The 15,832-nt window shown below is 42.1% G+C and overlaps 1 protein-coding gene across 2 annotated transcripts in view; it reads left to right on the forward strand.

Annotated features, from left to right (window-relative positions):
• adamts17 (ADAM metallopeptidase with thrombospondin type 1 motif, 17) overlaps positions 1-15,832 on the forward strand; it is a 121,653-nt gene that overhangs the window by 24,313 nt on the left and 81,508 nt on the right. Inside the window, exons 4-6 of one of the 2 annotated variants that reach the window (XM_035999652.1) lie at positions 6,049-6,217; positions 7,550-7,633; positions 9,619-9,776. In XM_035999652.1, the coding sequence (XP_035855545.1) occupies positions 6,049-6,217; positions 7,550-7,633; positions 9,619-9,776 (411 nt within the window). Of the gene's footprint in view, positions 1-6,041; positions 6,218-7,549; positions 7,634-9,618; positions 9,777-15,832 lie in introns of both variants that reach the window. The other variant, XM_031292690.2, reaches the window with a different exon arrangement.

Genomic DNA, 15,832 nt, shown 5'->3' on the forward strand with positions numbered 1-15,832 from the left:
CTGGTCTCTGTTTTAGCTACAGAGTGAGACCTCTTTTCTTCTTCTTCTTCTTCTGTACTATCTTTGATTGCACTGCACATGCCCAGTAGCTCAGATGTAGATCATGTCAGCTAGCTAGCTCCATAGACAGTAAAAGAAAGGCTGTTTCTACAACTTTGGTCAGTTACAAGGCAGGATTAGCTGGGAGACTTCTAAATGAGGGCGCACATGGAAGTAGTTCTTTTGTAGATTATGGTGAACTTGTGTGTTGTAGCAGTGCTTTGCTATTGAGAACGAGGTAGCATGCTAGCGTTAGCATGCTAACGCTACAAGCTAACTGCCTGCTCGTTTCGGCTTGTGACGTCACAAGCCGTGCCGATTTTGACCAGCTCACCCAGAGACTGAAGACAGGACACATTCAGAAACTGTATCTCACTCTAAACAGCATGGGTGGATTTTTTTCAAAGTTTGTATGTGTGTGGAAGCACCAGAGACACAACATAACACCCCAAATCCCAGAAAAAGTGATTTTTTTCATAATATGGGCACTTTAAGCCCCAAAAACGCTGTCACCGTATAAACGAAAGGCACGTCCGATAAAATATTTTTTCGTTTTCACCCGCGAGCGTCATCGTGTAAACAGGGCCTAAGTCTCTCTTGATTGAAATTATATTCAGCTACAAAAAAGCCTGAAAAGTCGAGAAGTTAGAACGGAGGTTGCTATGGAGATGATACACCGTCTCGTCTCGTTGCGTTGGTGAGGCTGGCAGGTTTCAGAACGTTGCACCCGGCGAGTTACAAGTAGTTGCAAGTTTCAACTTGTCTGTTGGCAAATCTTTGGTCTGAACTGGGCTTTACTCTCACCTCAGGGACCCAGAAACATCTTCCAAATCCCTGCAGTGATGTGCTCGCAGTGAGCTGTGTGACTAACCTACTGCCCGCATTTCTGCCCCCCAGCTGAAATGTACCAGTTGAACATCTAAGGGAAGAAGTGCTAATAAATCAGATGTTTGAGAGCAGCATTTACTGCGATCTGATATGCTTTGATGTTCATTCAGCTCCAGCGTGTTGTAAGAGCTGCTGTGTGGAATGCAGATGTTTCCTTATTTAATGTGTATCTCCTTTCTGCAAAGGTCTTGTTGGAACCTGCTGAGCCCCTTGCTGTTAGCGCTATCAAACACGGAGCAAACCCCTCTCTGCTCTTTTAAATTGATAATGTGCATATTTTTCTAACCCTTGGTCTCTCTTTGCCAACAATATAGATCTTTGTAGTGAGGGGAATTCACAGTGAGGAATATTCTTTTTCAAAGCAGAGCAAAGCCGGTCTCCTGTGTTTTTGGACTGTGGCAGTTTTTGTAGCGTTGAACACACCTGAACACAGGTTCCAGTGCAAAGCTCTAATGACCGGCTCTGGAAATCATGGAAAAGTTGAAGTAGTTACAAATTAGACTAATAGTTATTCCAATATGTCTGTGAGCAGAGAGCTGTTCTGGGAGTACAATCAATGAGTTAAGCCAAAGAACCACACATCCAGAATTACACAGCCAGAAGCCTGAATTAAAAGTCTGCTTGTTCTATAAACATCTCATTAGATATCTGTTTTAGTTTTACAAACATTTCTCTGGGTCAGAGCCTAGTTGGAGACAGAAATAACTGAAAGGTAAAGGAGAAGTTAGTTGGCAGGAGAAACATGTTCATTCAGATCCACACATCACATTGTGATTGGACATCAGCCGGGTGTCAATTCAATATGTACAATGTGACCTCATTGTTAAGAAAAAAATGACTTTAGTTGCGATTAAGCCATCTTTAATTTTATTATTTACATCTGCTTTTCCTAATATGGTATCTCAAAATTTCTCTCATGAAAAAGGCTCAACTATGCCCACTTTCAGACAATCTCTCCTCAAAGGCATTCATGGTGTTGCACTAGAGCTGAATGATATGGGGAATAATATATTTTAGATCAATATTGTGATTACAATTTATTATGCATCTTTTTAAAAAAAGTTCCTTATCTTTCTATATTTTCATCCTTCATCCATATTATTTTGGCCCAAGCACTCACATCGGTCAGTGCAGACCATATTGAAATCGATAGGATTATTATTAGGGCCAGAGCACTGACAACTTTGACACTGAACTTGGATCTGAGTTGAGCATTGCAGCAAAGTGGCAAAGCTGTGGAAGTCAGGTTGGTGGAGAGGCGTAAAGTACATCTGTCCTTTTTATTGTGCTTTTTTCCTTTTTTTTATTGAGTTTTCATAATACAAATGAACTCAAACTGCTCAAAAAGTGTGTACAGAGTGTACATCCTGCTACAAACCTCTGTTCCTCTGTTTTTTTTAATCAGGTCCACAATCTTTTCCTAACTTTAACCATACTGCAGTTTTTGGTAAGTTACAGCGACGTCATGTTACATTTTATTGGTTAAAGTAAGCGATACTGCACAAACATCAATGATATTAGAACTAGAAAAAAAACAAAAAAAACTTTATTCTTACTCGTCACATACACAAAGTACAATGCAGTGAAATTCTTAGTATTAGGAGCAGTGGACAGCTAATAGTATCCGGTGACCAACTTGGGGTTCAGTGTCTTGATCTGGGACATGTTGCTGCCAACCTTGCGGTTATGAGGCGACCAGTCTTCCTTCGAGCCACAAGCAACCCAGAACTCAACTGCCAAACAAATACAACCCCTCCTTCAGAATCTCTGCCCCCCAGATTCATGGACGCGCATTGCCATAGCGACCACTTCTGTTAGTGTCTCTGCTGAATGAACGAAATATGGCAGCATCTATGTTAGCCCACGTTAATCCCGGAGGTTTCTGCAGCGTTGAAACGCCTCACTGATGTTAACAAGGCTCTTTGTCCTTTCCCGGTCATACAACTTCTTTTTTAATTTGTATTCTACTTTCAGTACTGTTTTCTATTCTTTGTATTACATACACAATTGGTTACACAATGGTTGTTCCTCAGATCATCCCTGTACCACACAGCACAGAGGTTTTTAGTAGTAGTAGTGTTTAGAGCTGCAAAGATGAATCGATTGTCAACTAGTCTCGCATTGGCAGACCTATCTCCACAGCGCTGTGGAGGAAGGTCTGGCTCCTTCACACATACACTCCTGGATTGGACTGGGGTTGTTTGCATTTCTTAAAACCAATCACAATCTTCTTGTGCGGTGCTAAGCTCCGGTCGCAAAGACGGTGGATCTGTGTAAAACTTTACAATCATTCCCCGAAAGAGCCAATCAGGCGTGCCTTGCTGCACAATCCAAATTTTCTTCAAAACTTGCCATTGTCAGCGTGTAGCGTTGGCTTGCTAGCTCGGAGGAGTTTAGAACGTAAACACAAAGAAAGCAAAAGATTAGACCGAATAATCGGTTTAAGTAATTGTTCATGAAAAAAAGTCAAAATTCTCTGATCGCAGCTTGTTAAATGTGAATACTTTCTAGTTTCTTCTCTCCTCTGTGACAGTCAATTAAATAAAAGTTGGAAAAGCTGATCAACATTAACTAATCAATAAATCAAGAAAATAATCTACATTAATCAACAATGAAAATAATTGTTAGTTCCAGCTCTAGTAGTGTTGTATATTAGTGTCAGCTTACCGCCGGTTTTTGGTGACTACTAAAAATTCCTGATTGTTGTCCCTCTGATTCTCATGGCTATTTTGATCCGTAAGCAATCTGTGTTTTTAATTGAAATGCAAAACATTCCACACTGTGGAAGTCTCCAGCACTGAGAAAATCCTGAGCCCAGCCTTGCAGTGCTCCCATAACAGGACTCAGTCCAGATTGAGCATTAGGAAATGGTACCCCTAATTTCCACCAGGCACGTCTGCGCTGCATTTCGGGCGCGTAGCGTGCCCCGCGAGCAATCGCGGCCATTCAATCAATGTTTGATATTCCACCAGCTGCACCACGGCGCGTCCCAGAAGCGTGAAGCGGCTCTCCGCTCCGCTAAAGATATGCGGCAGGTATATTTTCAAGCGAGCCATGGGCCTTTCGGACAGCCGGGCAGGAAGTGAAACAGCAAGACTATCCAGTCAATTTACCAATACACACCCCCAAACATCGTTTATGTCTCCTTTACAACACCATGGACAACGCGAGATTCATCCTGGAGGTGGAAAAACATAATACCAAATCACAGATCCTTTTTTTATCAGGACAACACCAGAAAAGAGAAGGCTAAAGTTTAATTGCAGGAGTTCTTGGAGTGGAAGGTAGATACTAGCTTAATAAACACTTGATTGTTCTGTAAAGTACGCCCGGTGTGGAATGGTGCGTGGCGAAGGACGGAACAAAACAGGGGCGCAGCCAGAACGCAGTACAGACATGCCCAGTGGAGAATCAGAGTTAGATTCCAGTCCTTACAGAGTAGTAGCATTTTGGAATGAACAGGAGTGTGTTAGCTGAGAAAAGGGACCTCCAGCAAGCTAGTGTGTTTGATGTAAAACTAGACATGAGCCAAACCAGGAGAGATGGAAACATGTACATGACATGTAGTGTAAACACAGCTCTGTGTTTGTGTCTCCTGGTTTCCTCCTTGTTATTCTCAATGTATAACTAGATATATTTTTTTCTTTTATTAAAAAACCACTCAAAAATGTTTTTTTACATCTCTCTCCTGAAGGCGAAGATGTCTGTGTGCACTTCCCTGTAATGACTTCTTTAGCGAGTTATGTCTTTAAGCTTTTGGTGTCCATCCATCCATCCATCCATCTTCTTCCGCTTATCCGGTAACGGGTCGCGGGGGTAGCAGCTCCAGCAGGGGACCCCAAACTTCCCTTTCCCGAGCCACATTAACCAGCTCCGACTGGGGGATCCCGAGGCGTTCCCAGGCCAGGTTGGAGATATAATCCCTCCACCTAGTCCTGGGTCTTCCCCGAGGCCTCCTCCCAGCTGGACGTGCCTGGAACACCTCCCTAGGGAGGCGCCCAGGGGGCATCCTTACCAGATGCCCGAACCACCTCAACTGGCTCCTTTCGACGCGAAGGAGCAGCGGCTCTACTCCGAGCTCCTCACGGATGACTGAGCTTCTCACCCTATCTCTAAGGGAGACGCCAGCCACCCTCCTGAGGAAACCCATTTCGGCCGCTTGTACCCTTGTAGCTTTTGGTGTGTTATTTACTAATTATCTGCTGTAACTTTTCCAATGTTTTAGACACATATATGGTAATAATAATGGTCCAAAATTATGTAAAATTGCTTTTTTTTATTGAAATATGCCAAATACCTGCACCTACAGTCTTTCACAAACCTAGGAAAAACACTGCTAGTCTGATTTAAATGTTAGTGGGTGTTGACTAAAATGACTAATGAAAGCAAAGGACCGCATTGGTGGGGGATGGCACTGGAGATTAAATACGATGATGGAAGGCTGGTTTTAATAATAGGCCGTCACTGATAAGTTTGAAAGCATATCAGCATATATCTCATTATAGATTATTTTACAGGTTGTGTTGACGCTCACGTTGCTCGGTGGTGTGGCATTGTGTTGTGGCGGAAGTTGGACGAGGTTCAACTGTTTTTGCTGGGCAATTCTGCAATTTTGCCGAAACTCTCGGGACGGGGAACCCCACTGTCTCAACACATTGGTCTAAATAAAATCAAGTAAGGAATCAAGGAATATGTTTTTTTCACGCAGTGCAATACTTAATTTGTCCTATAAGGTCAGTATTACGGAGCCATTGTGTTTCTGACCTAATTACCGCATATGCCCTATGACCATCCTAATTCGATGCTCTTCAAAGTGGGGACGTCATTTTAGCTGTTAAAAAGCCTTCTCAACGATTGTCTAATAGGACAGATATATCACTAGCTATCACTTTATCACAAACTCCTACTGAATGACTCAGCATAGTAGAAGACTGCTCTGTAATTCAGTCCAGCTCAGTGCACTGCTCCATCAGACATCTGCTTTAGTTGAAGTGAATTGACACTGGAGTGTGAAAAAAGCTCCTCAGTCACAGCAACAGTTCCCGTGTTACTTTTACCTCCAGGGTGGTTCTAACCTTGGTCTTCCTGTCTGTCTCTCTGCCTGTTTGTGGTAGGGAAAAAGAAGAAGAAGAAGATGTCAAAAGTGGATGAGGAGGGTCGCGGCAAGAGAAACGTCATTCGCTTGCACGAAGCATACACAGTGGAGACAGTGGTGGTGGCAGACTCCGACATGGTGCAGTACCACGGGGCCGAGGCGGCACAGAGGTTCTTGCTGACAGTCATGAACATGGTAAGAATCCCAGAAACAAATACAGTCTCAAGCTGGTTTCACACCGCCACGCAGCAATAAAATAATAATACATTGGGGGGGGGGGGGCAGTGCCCAGGAGGTGAACTGGCACCTCTCTAGCTACCAGTCTACACTCCGTACTTTGGTCTGTACAGGGACCTGTACCAGCGACCTCCGGTTCCCAACCCAACTCCCTACGGACTGAGCTACTACCACCCTCAAACCGCCTTGACAACCGCCCTGGCAACCGCCCTGGCAACCGCCTACCTTCAAGAGTGTTTCCCAAGCTCTTTTAAAAGCGGCTCCTGTCACCCGGCGATTACCACCAGACGTTCAGCACGGTGAACATGGGCGTATGAGCAAAATCTGTGCGCGTTCACGTGAGCAAAAACCACTTCATACCCCTACCGCCATTATCAAACCTGCTTCTCATTTAATGACTGGAGGCAATGAGTTTCCACGTGGTGGTGTGATAGCACCTTCAGTCTTCTGACTCCCCTCAAATGTTATTTAGTTTATAGAATCGGTGTAAAGCATTCATTCAACAGACTAGAACTTTTAGAGGTGTTATTGAAAATATGCTCATAATATAACTATACATATATACACACAGTATGCATTAATAAAGATAGAAAATAAAATGTAAAATAAATGAGTACAAAGGAATACAGCAGAGTAGGTACAGTGGCATGAGGTGCCAGAGGTGGAGTGTGGGTAGAGTCAGGGTGGGTTCCGGGCCTTGTTGATAAGGCTAGTGGCGGAGGGGAAAAAACTGTTCATGTGGTGTGAGGTTTTGGTCCTGATGGACCTCAGCCTCCTGCCAGAGGGGAGTGACTCAAAAAGTTTGTGTCCAGGGTGGGAGGGGTCAGCCACAATCTTTCCAGCACGCTTCAGAGTCCTCGTGGTGTATAGGTCCTGGAGCAGCGGCAGATTGCAACCAATCACCTTCTCAGCTGACCGAATGACACGCTGCAGCCTGCCCTTGTCCTTGGCAGTGGCAGCAGCGTACCAGATGGTGATGGAGGATGTGAGGATGGACTCAATGATGGCTGTGTAGAAGTGCACCATCATTGTCTTTGGTAGGTTGAATTTCTTCAGCTGCTGCAGGAAGTACATCCTCTGTTGTGCTTTCTTGATGAGGGAGCTGATGTTTGGCGACTTCGGTGAAAGAGGAGGGGGTTCAAGTTCTGTCCATGGGTCTCCTGCATCTGCAGTTGCCATGCTATCTTTTGACTGTCTGTAGCTAACTACACCCTTACTCATTAGTCTGTCCTTTACACCCTTTACTCCCTGTTGGTGAAATCTGTAGTAGTGTTGCTCTGTCTCTTGCAGGTCTACAACATGTTCCACCACCACAGTCTGGGAATCAGAATCAACATTCGCGTCACCAAGCTGGTGTTGCTTCACAGACGCCCAGTAAGCCTGACTTTTCATTCTTTTTGACACAGTTTGATAACTCTACAATAGAGATATGGTACACTCAACACTCAATATGTTTGTTTATGACCAAATATCCACACAACTAATTGCATTCCCATTACCCCCAGCTGCACTTAGTTTTTACTGCTTTTGTTAAATTTGTTAGTGCTTAATATTGGCATGTTAACACGCCAAACTAAGACTTGACTAGCATTGTCATTGTGAACTTGTTTCCATGCTGATATTAGTGCTTGGCTGTTGATTTGCCACTTACAAATTATATGAAAATATGAGACTATTTACTATGGGTGACCCCGAATAGTTGACGATTCAATCTAAGAAGCCTGATTCGACTGACAAGCTCACAGTCAAATTGTCGCAGAGGTGGAAAATGTGGATTTGAAACAAAGGATCATTCCATTCAGGCTATATGGCTTGGAGCTCTCGTTGACTGTCCCTTGTCTCCCCCATCGGTTCCCTTCTGTCTGTGGATTGCTACGGGGGGAGATTGAATTAGGGTTGAAAGTTCTATTTACAACCACAAAAGCATCACAAGCACAACTGTTGTTGTTTTTGCTATTTTTCTACATAAAGCTTAAACAGAGGGGGCAAACATTAGGCTATAACTGACAATTCATGGCGCTGCGCATGTTTCATTTTTGTCTGTGTGGAAAGGATGCAAGTCAATGTCAAATAAAAGCTGCAAGCAGCATTGGAAGGGCCCTCGCACCTCCTTGGGCGTCGGGGTTACTGGCGGACGCCGCTCCACGCGGCCGTGCATTTGCGCAAACGTCGGACACAGCGTGCATGGTGGAGTGTGCGGCTTAGAAATGGTGTATTGCAAATGTTGTACCAAGTGTAGGGGGCGGGGCAAACCATCACCAATGAAAAAGGAGGTAACACTTTACAATAAGGGTACATGCATTATTTACCATTAGTTAATGCCTTAACTAACTGTTAATCACAGTTAACTAAGGTATCTATTTTACCATTAGTTAATACAGTAAGAAGCCTTGACTAACTGTTAATAACAGTTAATTAAGGCGTCTATATTACTATTAGTTAATATAGTAAAAAGCCTGGACAAACTGTTAGTAACTGTTAACTAAGGCATGTATTTACCATTTGTTAATGCCTTGACTAACTGTTAATAACAGTTAAATAATGTGTCTATTTTACCATTAGTTACCGCAGTAACAAGCCTTGACTAACTGTTATTAACAGTTAACTAAGGTGTCTATTTTAACATTAGTTAATGCAGTAACAAGCCTTGACTAACTGTTAATAACATTTAAATAAGGTGTATATTTTAACATAGGTTAATGTACTAAAAAGCCTAAACTGGAAATAACAGCTAACTAAAGTGTCTATCATTTACAAATGTTGTTAATGTTAACTAAGGTTTTGATTGATTAACTGAAAGCCCAACTTATAAATTATTTTCCATGCTATATAATCATTACTTAACCATAACTGGTCAATTGATTAATTTATAATAATACTGAATAAGCATTAATAAACCATAACTAAACAGTTATACATGCTCTTTGGTATCCTTATTGTAAAGTTGAGAACATATGCACCTTAACTAACACTTAATTAATGTATAACAATACTGAATAAGCATCACTAAACCATAACTAAACTGTTATTAATGCTCTTTGGTATCCTTATTGTAAAGTTGAGAACATATGCACCTTAACTGACACTTAAATAATGTATAACAATACTGAATAAGCATTACTAAACACTATTCCTTATTAAGTGATTGTCATTTACCAGTGTGGCCCTCAGTGAAGTTGAGTTTGACACCCCTGCTATATAGTGAATGAAATTAACCCCTGAGAATTCGAACACCACTTCAAAATGGCAAACACACTATATAGGGAACTATTTCCATGATAGGAACCTGTTTCCAGCACAGCATGTGTGACAAAAAACCATGATGGATGAAATGAATTTGCTTTGAATCTGTTGTTCAGGAGAAGCTAAAGGTGGGCCATCATGGAGAAAGGTCTCTGGAGAGCTTTTGTCATTGGCAATATCAGGAGTTTGGGGGGCCCCGGTACCTCGGCACCAACCACGTTCCTGGGGGAAGGGATGACATCCCACCAGTGGACACTGCTGTGCTGGTCACCAGGTATGTAGCAAGCTCTTCCTCGGCTGAATGGATCCTAATGAATGCTACATGTATTAAATGTGGTCTAAGACCTCTTGCTTGGGCAGCTGTTTTCATCCTCACTATAAATAATAGGGCTGTTACTTTTTCAAGTTTGAATGAAATAACTAATTCATTTGAAATATTTTGAAACAGTACCTACCTGAAGTAACCCGAAACAAGGTCATTTCCAACATGGCTTGCTCCTTTCCTCCAGTTCATATTATCAAATATGTAATTTTTCCCCCATGTTCAACTGTTTATTTTTGAATAAAAAGTGAGCTTACTCAGGGAACACAGGTCGTACAAGTGAGTGGAGTATGTGTTTACATGCAGATCAGTAATCAGAATTAGTTAATTTTTCTTTTTTTTGTGTATCTGTGTTTGACATATTGACTCTGCAGTGAGAGGACTTTCCTCACAGTGCCAATGTATCTGATTTTTTTACTAATAGTCCAATTTTAAGCAGTGGGAACCAATTTATTTTGACTCCTAGATGTTTCTTTCTGTTGGTGTAGTTTCATTAGTTATTTTGATTATTTTGAATACCAGGTCTTGCTTCATGTGATTAGCTTCTTCATGCTGCTCAGGTTTACTTTACCTGTTTGAAGTCTTTGTCATGTGCTTCCTGTATACATGGCCAAGAAATCAGCTCTCTCCTGGAGGAATCTAGCTGGGGAAATTAGGTTTCTCTTATCCTCTAACCAGATTTCAGAAAACCAGTTTCTCATTTACATGACGTATAAGATATGGGCGTACTGATAAAAGCTTGCTGTGGTTCAGAGGTAGAGTGGGTCGGGCCTTGGCCACAAGACCGGTGGTTTGATCCCAGGCTCCCTTCGGCCACATGTCAAAGTGTACTTGAGCATGACACTGAACTCCAAAGTTGCTCCCCGGACGTATTATGTGGCTGTCCACTGCTCCTAATGCTTAGGATGAGTGAAATGCAGAGATTGCATTTCATTACATTGTACTGTCAGTTGTATGTGACAAATAATACATTTTCTTCTTCTTCTGACTGCATGTCAAGTTGGAACATATTACCACTGCATTTAACACAGATTACAAGTGAGATCAGTTTTAAAAAGGGAGTAAAATTAGCAATTAGTCAAAAAGAAATCATCCTTAACTGCATATGATAGTAGGGATGTGAATGTGGATTAATGTTGTGTTGTTTACCTAAGTACTGTTGGGGATTAGGAAGGTACAGGTTCAATTATTAGCAATTTATCAAAGATGTTTTATCAATATAAAGTTATTAATACACATTCATAACCAAATTGACAAACACTCAAAACGGGGCACCACCCTGGAATCAGCGACCAATAACTTTAGGTAATAATAGGTGGTGTTCTCTTTGAAAATACAGATCTTAATTAATTAGATTAATTTATCTCGTACAGTATTTATGAAGTGAATCGGTGAAAAAGTGTCTGTGTGTGTGTGTGTGTGAGGAAGAGGGGGAGGTGATGAGATCACGTGGATAGCTAAGCCACGTGATATTAAGATGGCGGATGAAACACCGCAAGATTTGAGGCTCTTTGTAGTTTTTAGCGCAAGGCACAAAATTGCTACTCAAAGAAATACACAAACAGGCTATTTAGCCCCAAGATGGCAGATAGTAATACTTGGTCGCAATACCGCATGACTATGGGGTGGCCGTCAGCTGATCTGTGTATGTGTATGCGTGCGTTAGTGTGTTAAAAGGAAAGCAAAGCACACTTTAGAGAAAGAAAGGTAACGGTCTTGTTACGTCGCGGTGCTGTGGTTCGAGTGACGAACGGAAGGTTTATTATTATTATATTTATTATAAGGTTTATCGCTTGTACAGTAACTAACTTCTCCGCGGCGGGAGATAGAGGTGTAGCATTACAGTTTCAATAAGCTACAGTATCAAACAGACTATCAGCAAGTACCGTGATCCACTACATTCACAGCAATAAATTGGACTCGGTGGTCACAATCATATTAATCGTAAGACATTTGCAACAGTAGCATTTACTAATTAATAACACATTCAATGTAGTAACAAGTCGCAGCAATAGTGGTTACTGACATTAATTACACACACCTAACGTAAACGTACCAGAAACGTAAGCCTCCTTACTGTGTGTGTTCCCGTTTGTTTGGTCCCATAGATGCTCCACAGTAAACAAAAGTGATCCATCTCACTCGTCAGTGATTCACGGAAAAACCTGGTTTCTCTCCAAAGGCAGCGAAGAACCAGTTCAGTCGACTTGAGAAGAAAAGCGGTGTCCACGTCCGATTTCTTGTAGAGCAAACGTTGTTTTCTCTTCTGCAGAGATAAAACAATGCGTGTTTCCACAGGATCCAAGGTGTTCCCAGAGCACCCAAAATAGTCCACTTGTCAAGAGTTCTTGAAGGTGACATGTAGGTGTGAACTACAACTATGTAGTTTTTTAGACCTCCGGCCATGTTTTCTCATGGAGGTGTGACTTTTAGGCTTTTACAGTTGCATGGAGGCCGCATTCGCTTTGTTTGAAAAGGGCGCTCAGGCCGCATGTGGTTTCCTTTGTCTCAGAGGTCACGTGCTCTGAGATCTTTGTTTAAAAGATAGTGTTTAACCACCATGCTCGGTTCCCAACAGTACTGGTACAATGTGTCCATTGGTTACTTGTGTCAAACATTTGTTGAGAAGCAAATGTGAAGGTAACTATATAACTATAACTATATATAACTATATTTTATTAATAATGTGGAATTATTAACTATATAGTATTTATTGTATTGATAATATGGAAGTATTAATGTAACGTTGATTGTTTTGTTTTATCTTTTGTGTGGATCCCAGGAAGAATAGTTGTTACTACGGTAACCACTAATGGGGATCCTAAATAAATAAAATAAAAAAATAAATGCAGCCACACTGATATTTGTGGATGCACAGCTAGTTCAAAATATTTTCTGGAGCAGCATCTTACACCCTGTTTTCACCTGGTTTTAAAATCCACCCTGAGTGATCCGATTACAAGTGGACAGCTCTAAGGCCATGTTCACACATGGCGTCTTTTTTTCTAAGCTGCCAGTGTCTGTTTTACAGTACATTATAATCCTATGGAGTAAACCGTGTTTTCAAAAAAGCCCTGAGCGCTTTTTTAAACACCACCGCCGACTTCTTTTTTGCAGCTCGGAGCGTCTTTTTGAAGTTGAAAAAAGTTCAACTTCGCCCTACGTCAAGTGCTTTTTTGACAGCCGACCAATGACAAGCGGCGTAGCCAGACCTATTGTTTCCATAACAACAAGAAAAAGTCGGAGCACAGCGAGTTATATGATATGACCGGCTGCTCCCTATACAGGGAACTCGCGTTGCTTTATGTAACGTTAGCAGCACCACTCTGTCTCTCTGTTCTTTCTCTAGCTCGCGCCACCGCTTAGTTTTATCTAACGTTAGCACCGCTCCACATAGCGCTCTGGCTAGGATACTGTAGCAGTAGCTGTTGTTATAGCAACAAAAGGCGCTCTTGGCTGCTTTTTGCAATTACAACGCTGCCAGCTTCTTTTTTGACACCCTAGTCAACTTTTTCTTGTCAAAAAAGACGCAAAGTGTGAACATTGCCTAAGTATGTTAGTTGACACCTGGCAGTAGAATGTGTCTCTGCCACCCAATGCAGTAATATTCCTGTCATCTGTCGCTCAGTTCAGTACACACAAAGTCTCGGAGGGTATTGTGAGCAAATCCCGCAAATAAATACATGTGATGCTGTTCTGAGTTGTAAGCAGTGTTACCTGCAGCGTAAAACATAAAAGGCATGAAACAAATGCTGAAACACTGTAATTAATTTCAGCTATTTTATTTTGGCAAGCAAACTAAATGGTAAATACAATCACAAATCACGGTGCAAATGATAACATTATCCCATTTTGTTGAAAGACAATAGAAAGAAAGGACAATAAGTCCCCTCCAGCATTTATATTTGACTCTCCATCTCCATCCTGTGCACATTTCAGTTCAACAGTCAACACACAACCTGCCATCTTAACGCGCACATCCATCCCAACATGTAAAAATAATACAATTTAGAAACGTTAGTGTTTTGTGCAAATGACTCACATTAATAACATTGCTGATATCATTGTAGCGTATAGTGCGCATACACTGGACCCCGGTGTCTGGTCACAACTTTTCTAGTCAGACAGAAAGTGTGATTAGTTTGTCTTTCATTTCTTTTTTGCTATAGCGGTTCTAGTGATAAGTCCCTGTCCTGCTCCTGACTCGGTGGAGTCTCGTGTGTAATCACTCCTTCCTCCGCCTGTCAGCTCTCCATCCTCCTGCTTCATTCCCAACAGGGCAGAGTCTGGCACAACATGACACATTCCTAATTTGGGATTAGCTATTATTACCTGCTGGGAGGGGGGAGTGGGTAAAAGGAGTCCTTTTGTTTAAATGAGTACTCATGTCTGCTGTCAGATCCGATCCTGTCTCCTCTTGCTGCGAGGAGAGGGAGGAGGGCATGAACACAGTGGCCTTTTGTTACAGAGGTGGTTTGTTATAAACCCCCTCACCACCTCTGTCATAAAGCGCCCTGTGTTAGGACAGGATCATTCAGGTTTCACATCTGCTGGATGGGGAGGAAGGGGATGCTGCCAGCAGCAGTCAGGGTGAGAGCAAGGCGGCATGCAGGCAAATGAAAGCATGTGACAGCGCTCTCAGGTTTCCTGTAGCACACACTCGTTCACCGGCCTTTGTGTGTGCATGTGTGTGGCTGTATTGCCGCTCTGCTGTACTGTAGTGGATATGGATGACACACCTGCGGTGAGTCTCTACAGCTTATTAACTGCCTCTTAGAGAGAGATAACAATATATCTCTGGCCTCTGGATGATTTCATGTCACTCACAAGATTAGAACTGCTCTACATGAAAAGACATTTAGAACATAATACCTTAGACTTGGATTGATGAAAGGTTGACATTTCCATACATTTTTAAAAATGTCATCTATGAAATGTTGCAGAAGCAGTAGTCTCGCATTGCCAGACCTTCCTCCACAGCGCTGCGGAGGAAGGTCTGGCTAGTCCACACAGCATTCTGGGATGTGAGAAAAACGTGCTCTGGTTTATTGGCATTTCTTTTAGCCAATCACAATCATCTTGGGTGGCGCTAAGCGGGAAGGAACTTGTTTTGGTGGAACATGTGTACGTTCAAAAGTTTTTTTTAGTCGTGCAACAGAAAACTCCGATTGGACAGATAGTCTAGCTAGCTGTCTGGATTTACCCTGCAGAGATCTGAGGAGCAGTTAACCATAGTCCATAAATCCAGCAAGGCACAACAGCTTAATGCTCCGGAAAAATACCTTAATAGTGCGTATAAGGCACACTTAATTAAGGCCAAATTGTGGGCCGAAATGTTGTGTGCCTTTTATATGCGCTATTAAAGTATTTTTCCGCAGCATTAAGCTGTTGTGCGGAGTTTACCTTCTTTGAATATGTTTAAACGTTAACATGGGTAACATCATCACATGCAAAACATTTATACTTATATTTTATTAACTATTATTAGAGCTGTTTACAATTCTGCAGTGTATTAGTGTGTACTTAGCCTCTTGACTTGCCATGTGTAGAGGTTCTCCTGTATTTTTTTTTTTCCATCATCTGTTTTCTAAATCAACCGTCCTTTCCATCCCTGTTTCACCATCTTTCTTTCCTTTCTCTCTCTTGTTCCTCGATTCTCCTCCCCTCTGCTGTGCATTTTCCATGTGCAGCTGAAGCCCTCTATGTCTGTTTATCCTCAGCTCCTTCACAACGGGCTTTAGATCCAGTTAAATGTTGTTCCCACGTCAAGCTGATCAAGTGCTGGAGTCTAGGAAAGCTGCCAGCTCTGACTGCCGTTCCCCAGCCATTAGAGGGGAAGAACAAAGTTGAGTCGCACAAATTGGCTTAGTCTAACTGAGTTACAGTGTCCGGGAAAATGAAAAACAAAACTGAGAACAAAAAGAGAGCCAAAGACATAATGTTTTTACAATTCTGTTACACATAAGACCTACAAGGAAATGTACCTCAAGATCTCTCGCCACCCTAGT

Source organism: Sander lucioperca, chromosome 3 (genome assembly GCF_008315115.2).
Source record: "Sander lucioperca isolate FBNREF2018 chromosome 3, SLUC_FBN_1.2, whole genome shotgun sequence".
Classification (NCBI taxonomy): Eukaryota; Metazoa; Chordata; class Actinopteri; order Perciformes; family Percidae; genus Sander; species Sander lucioperca.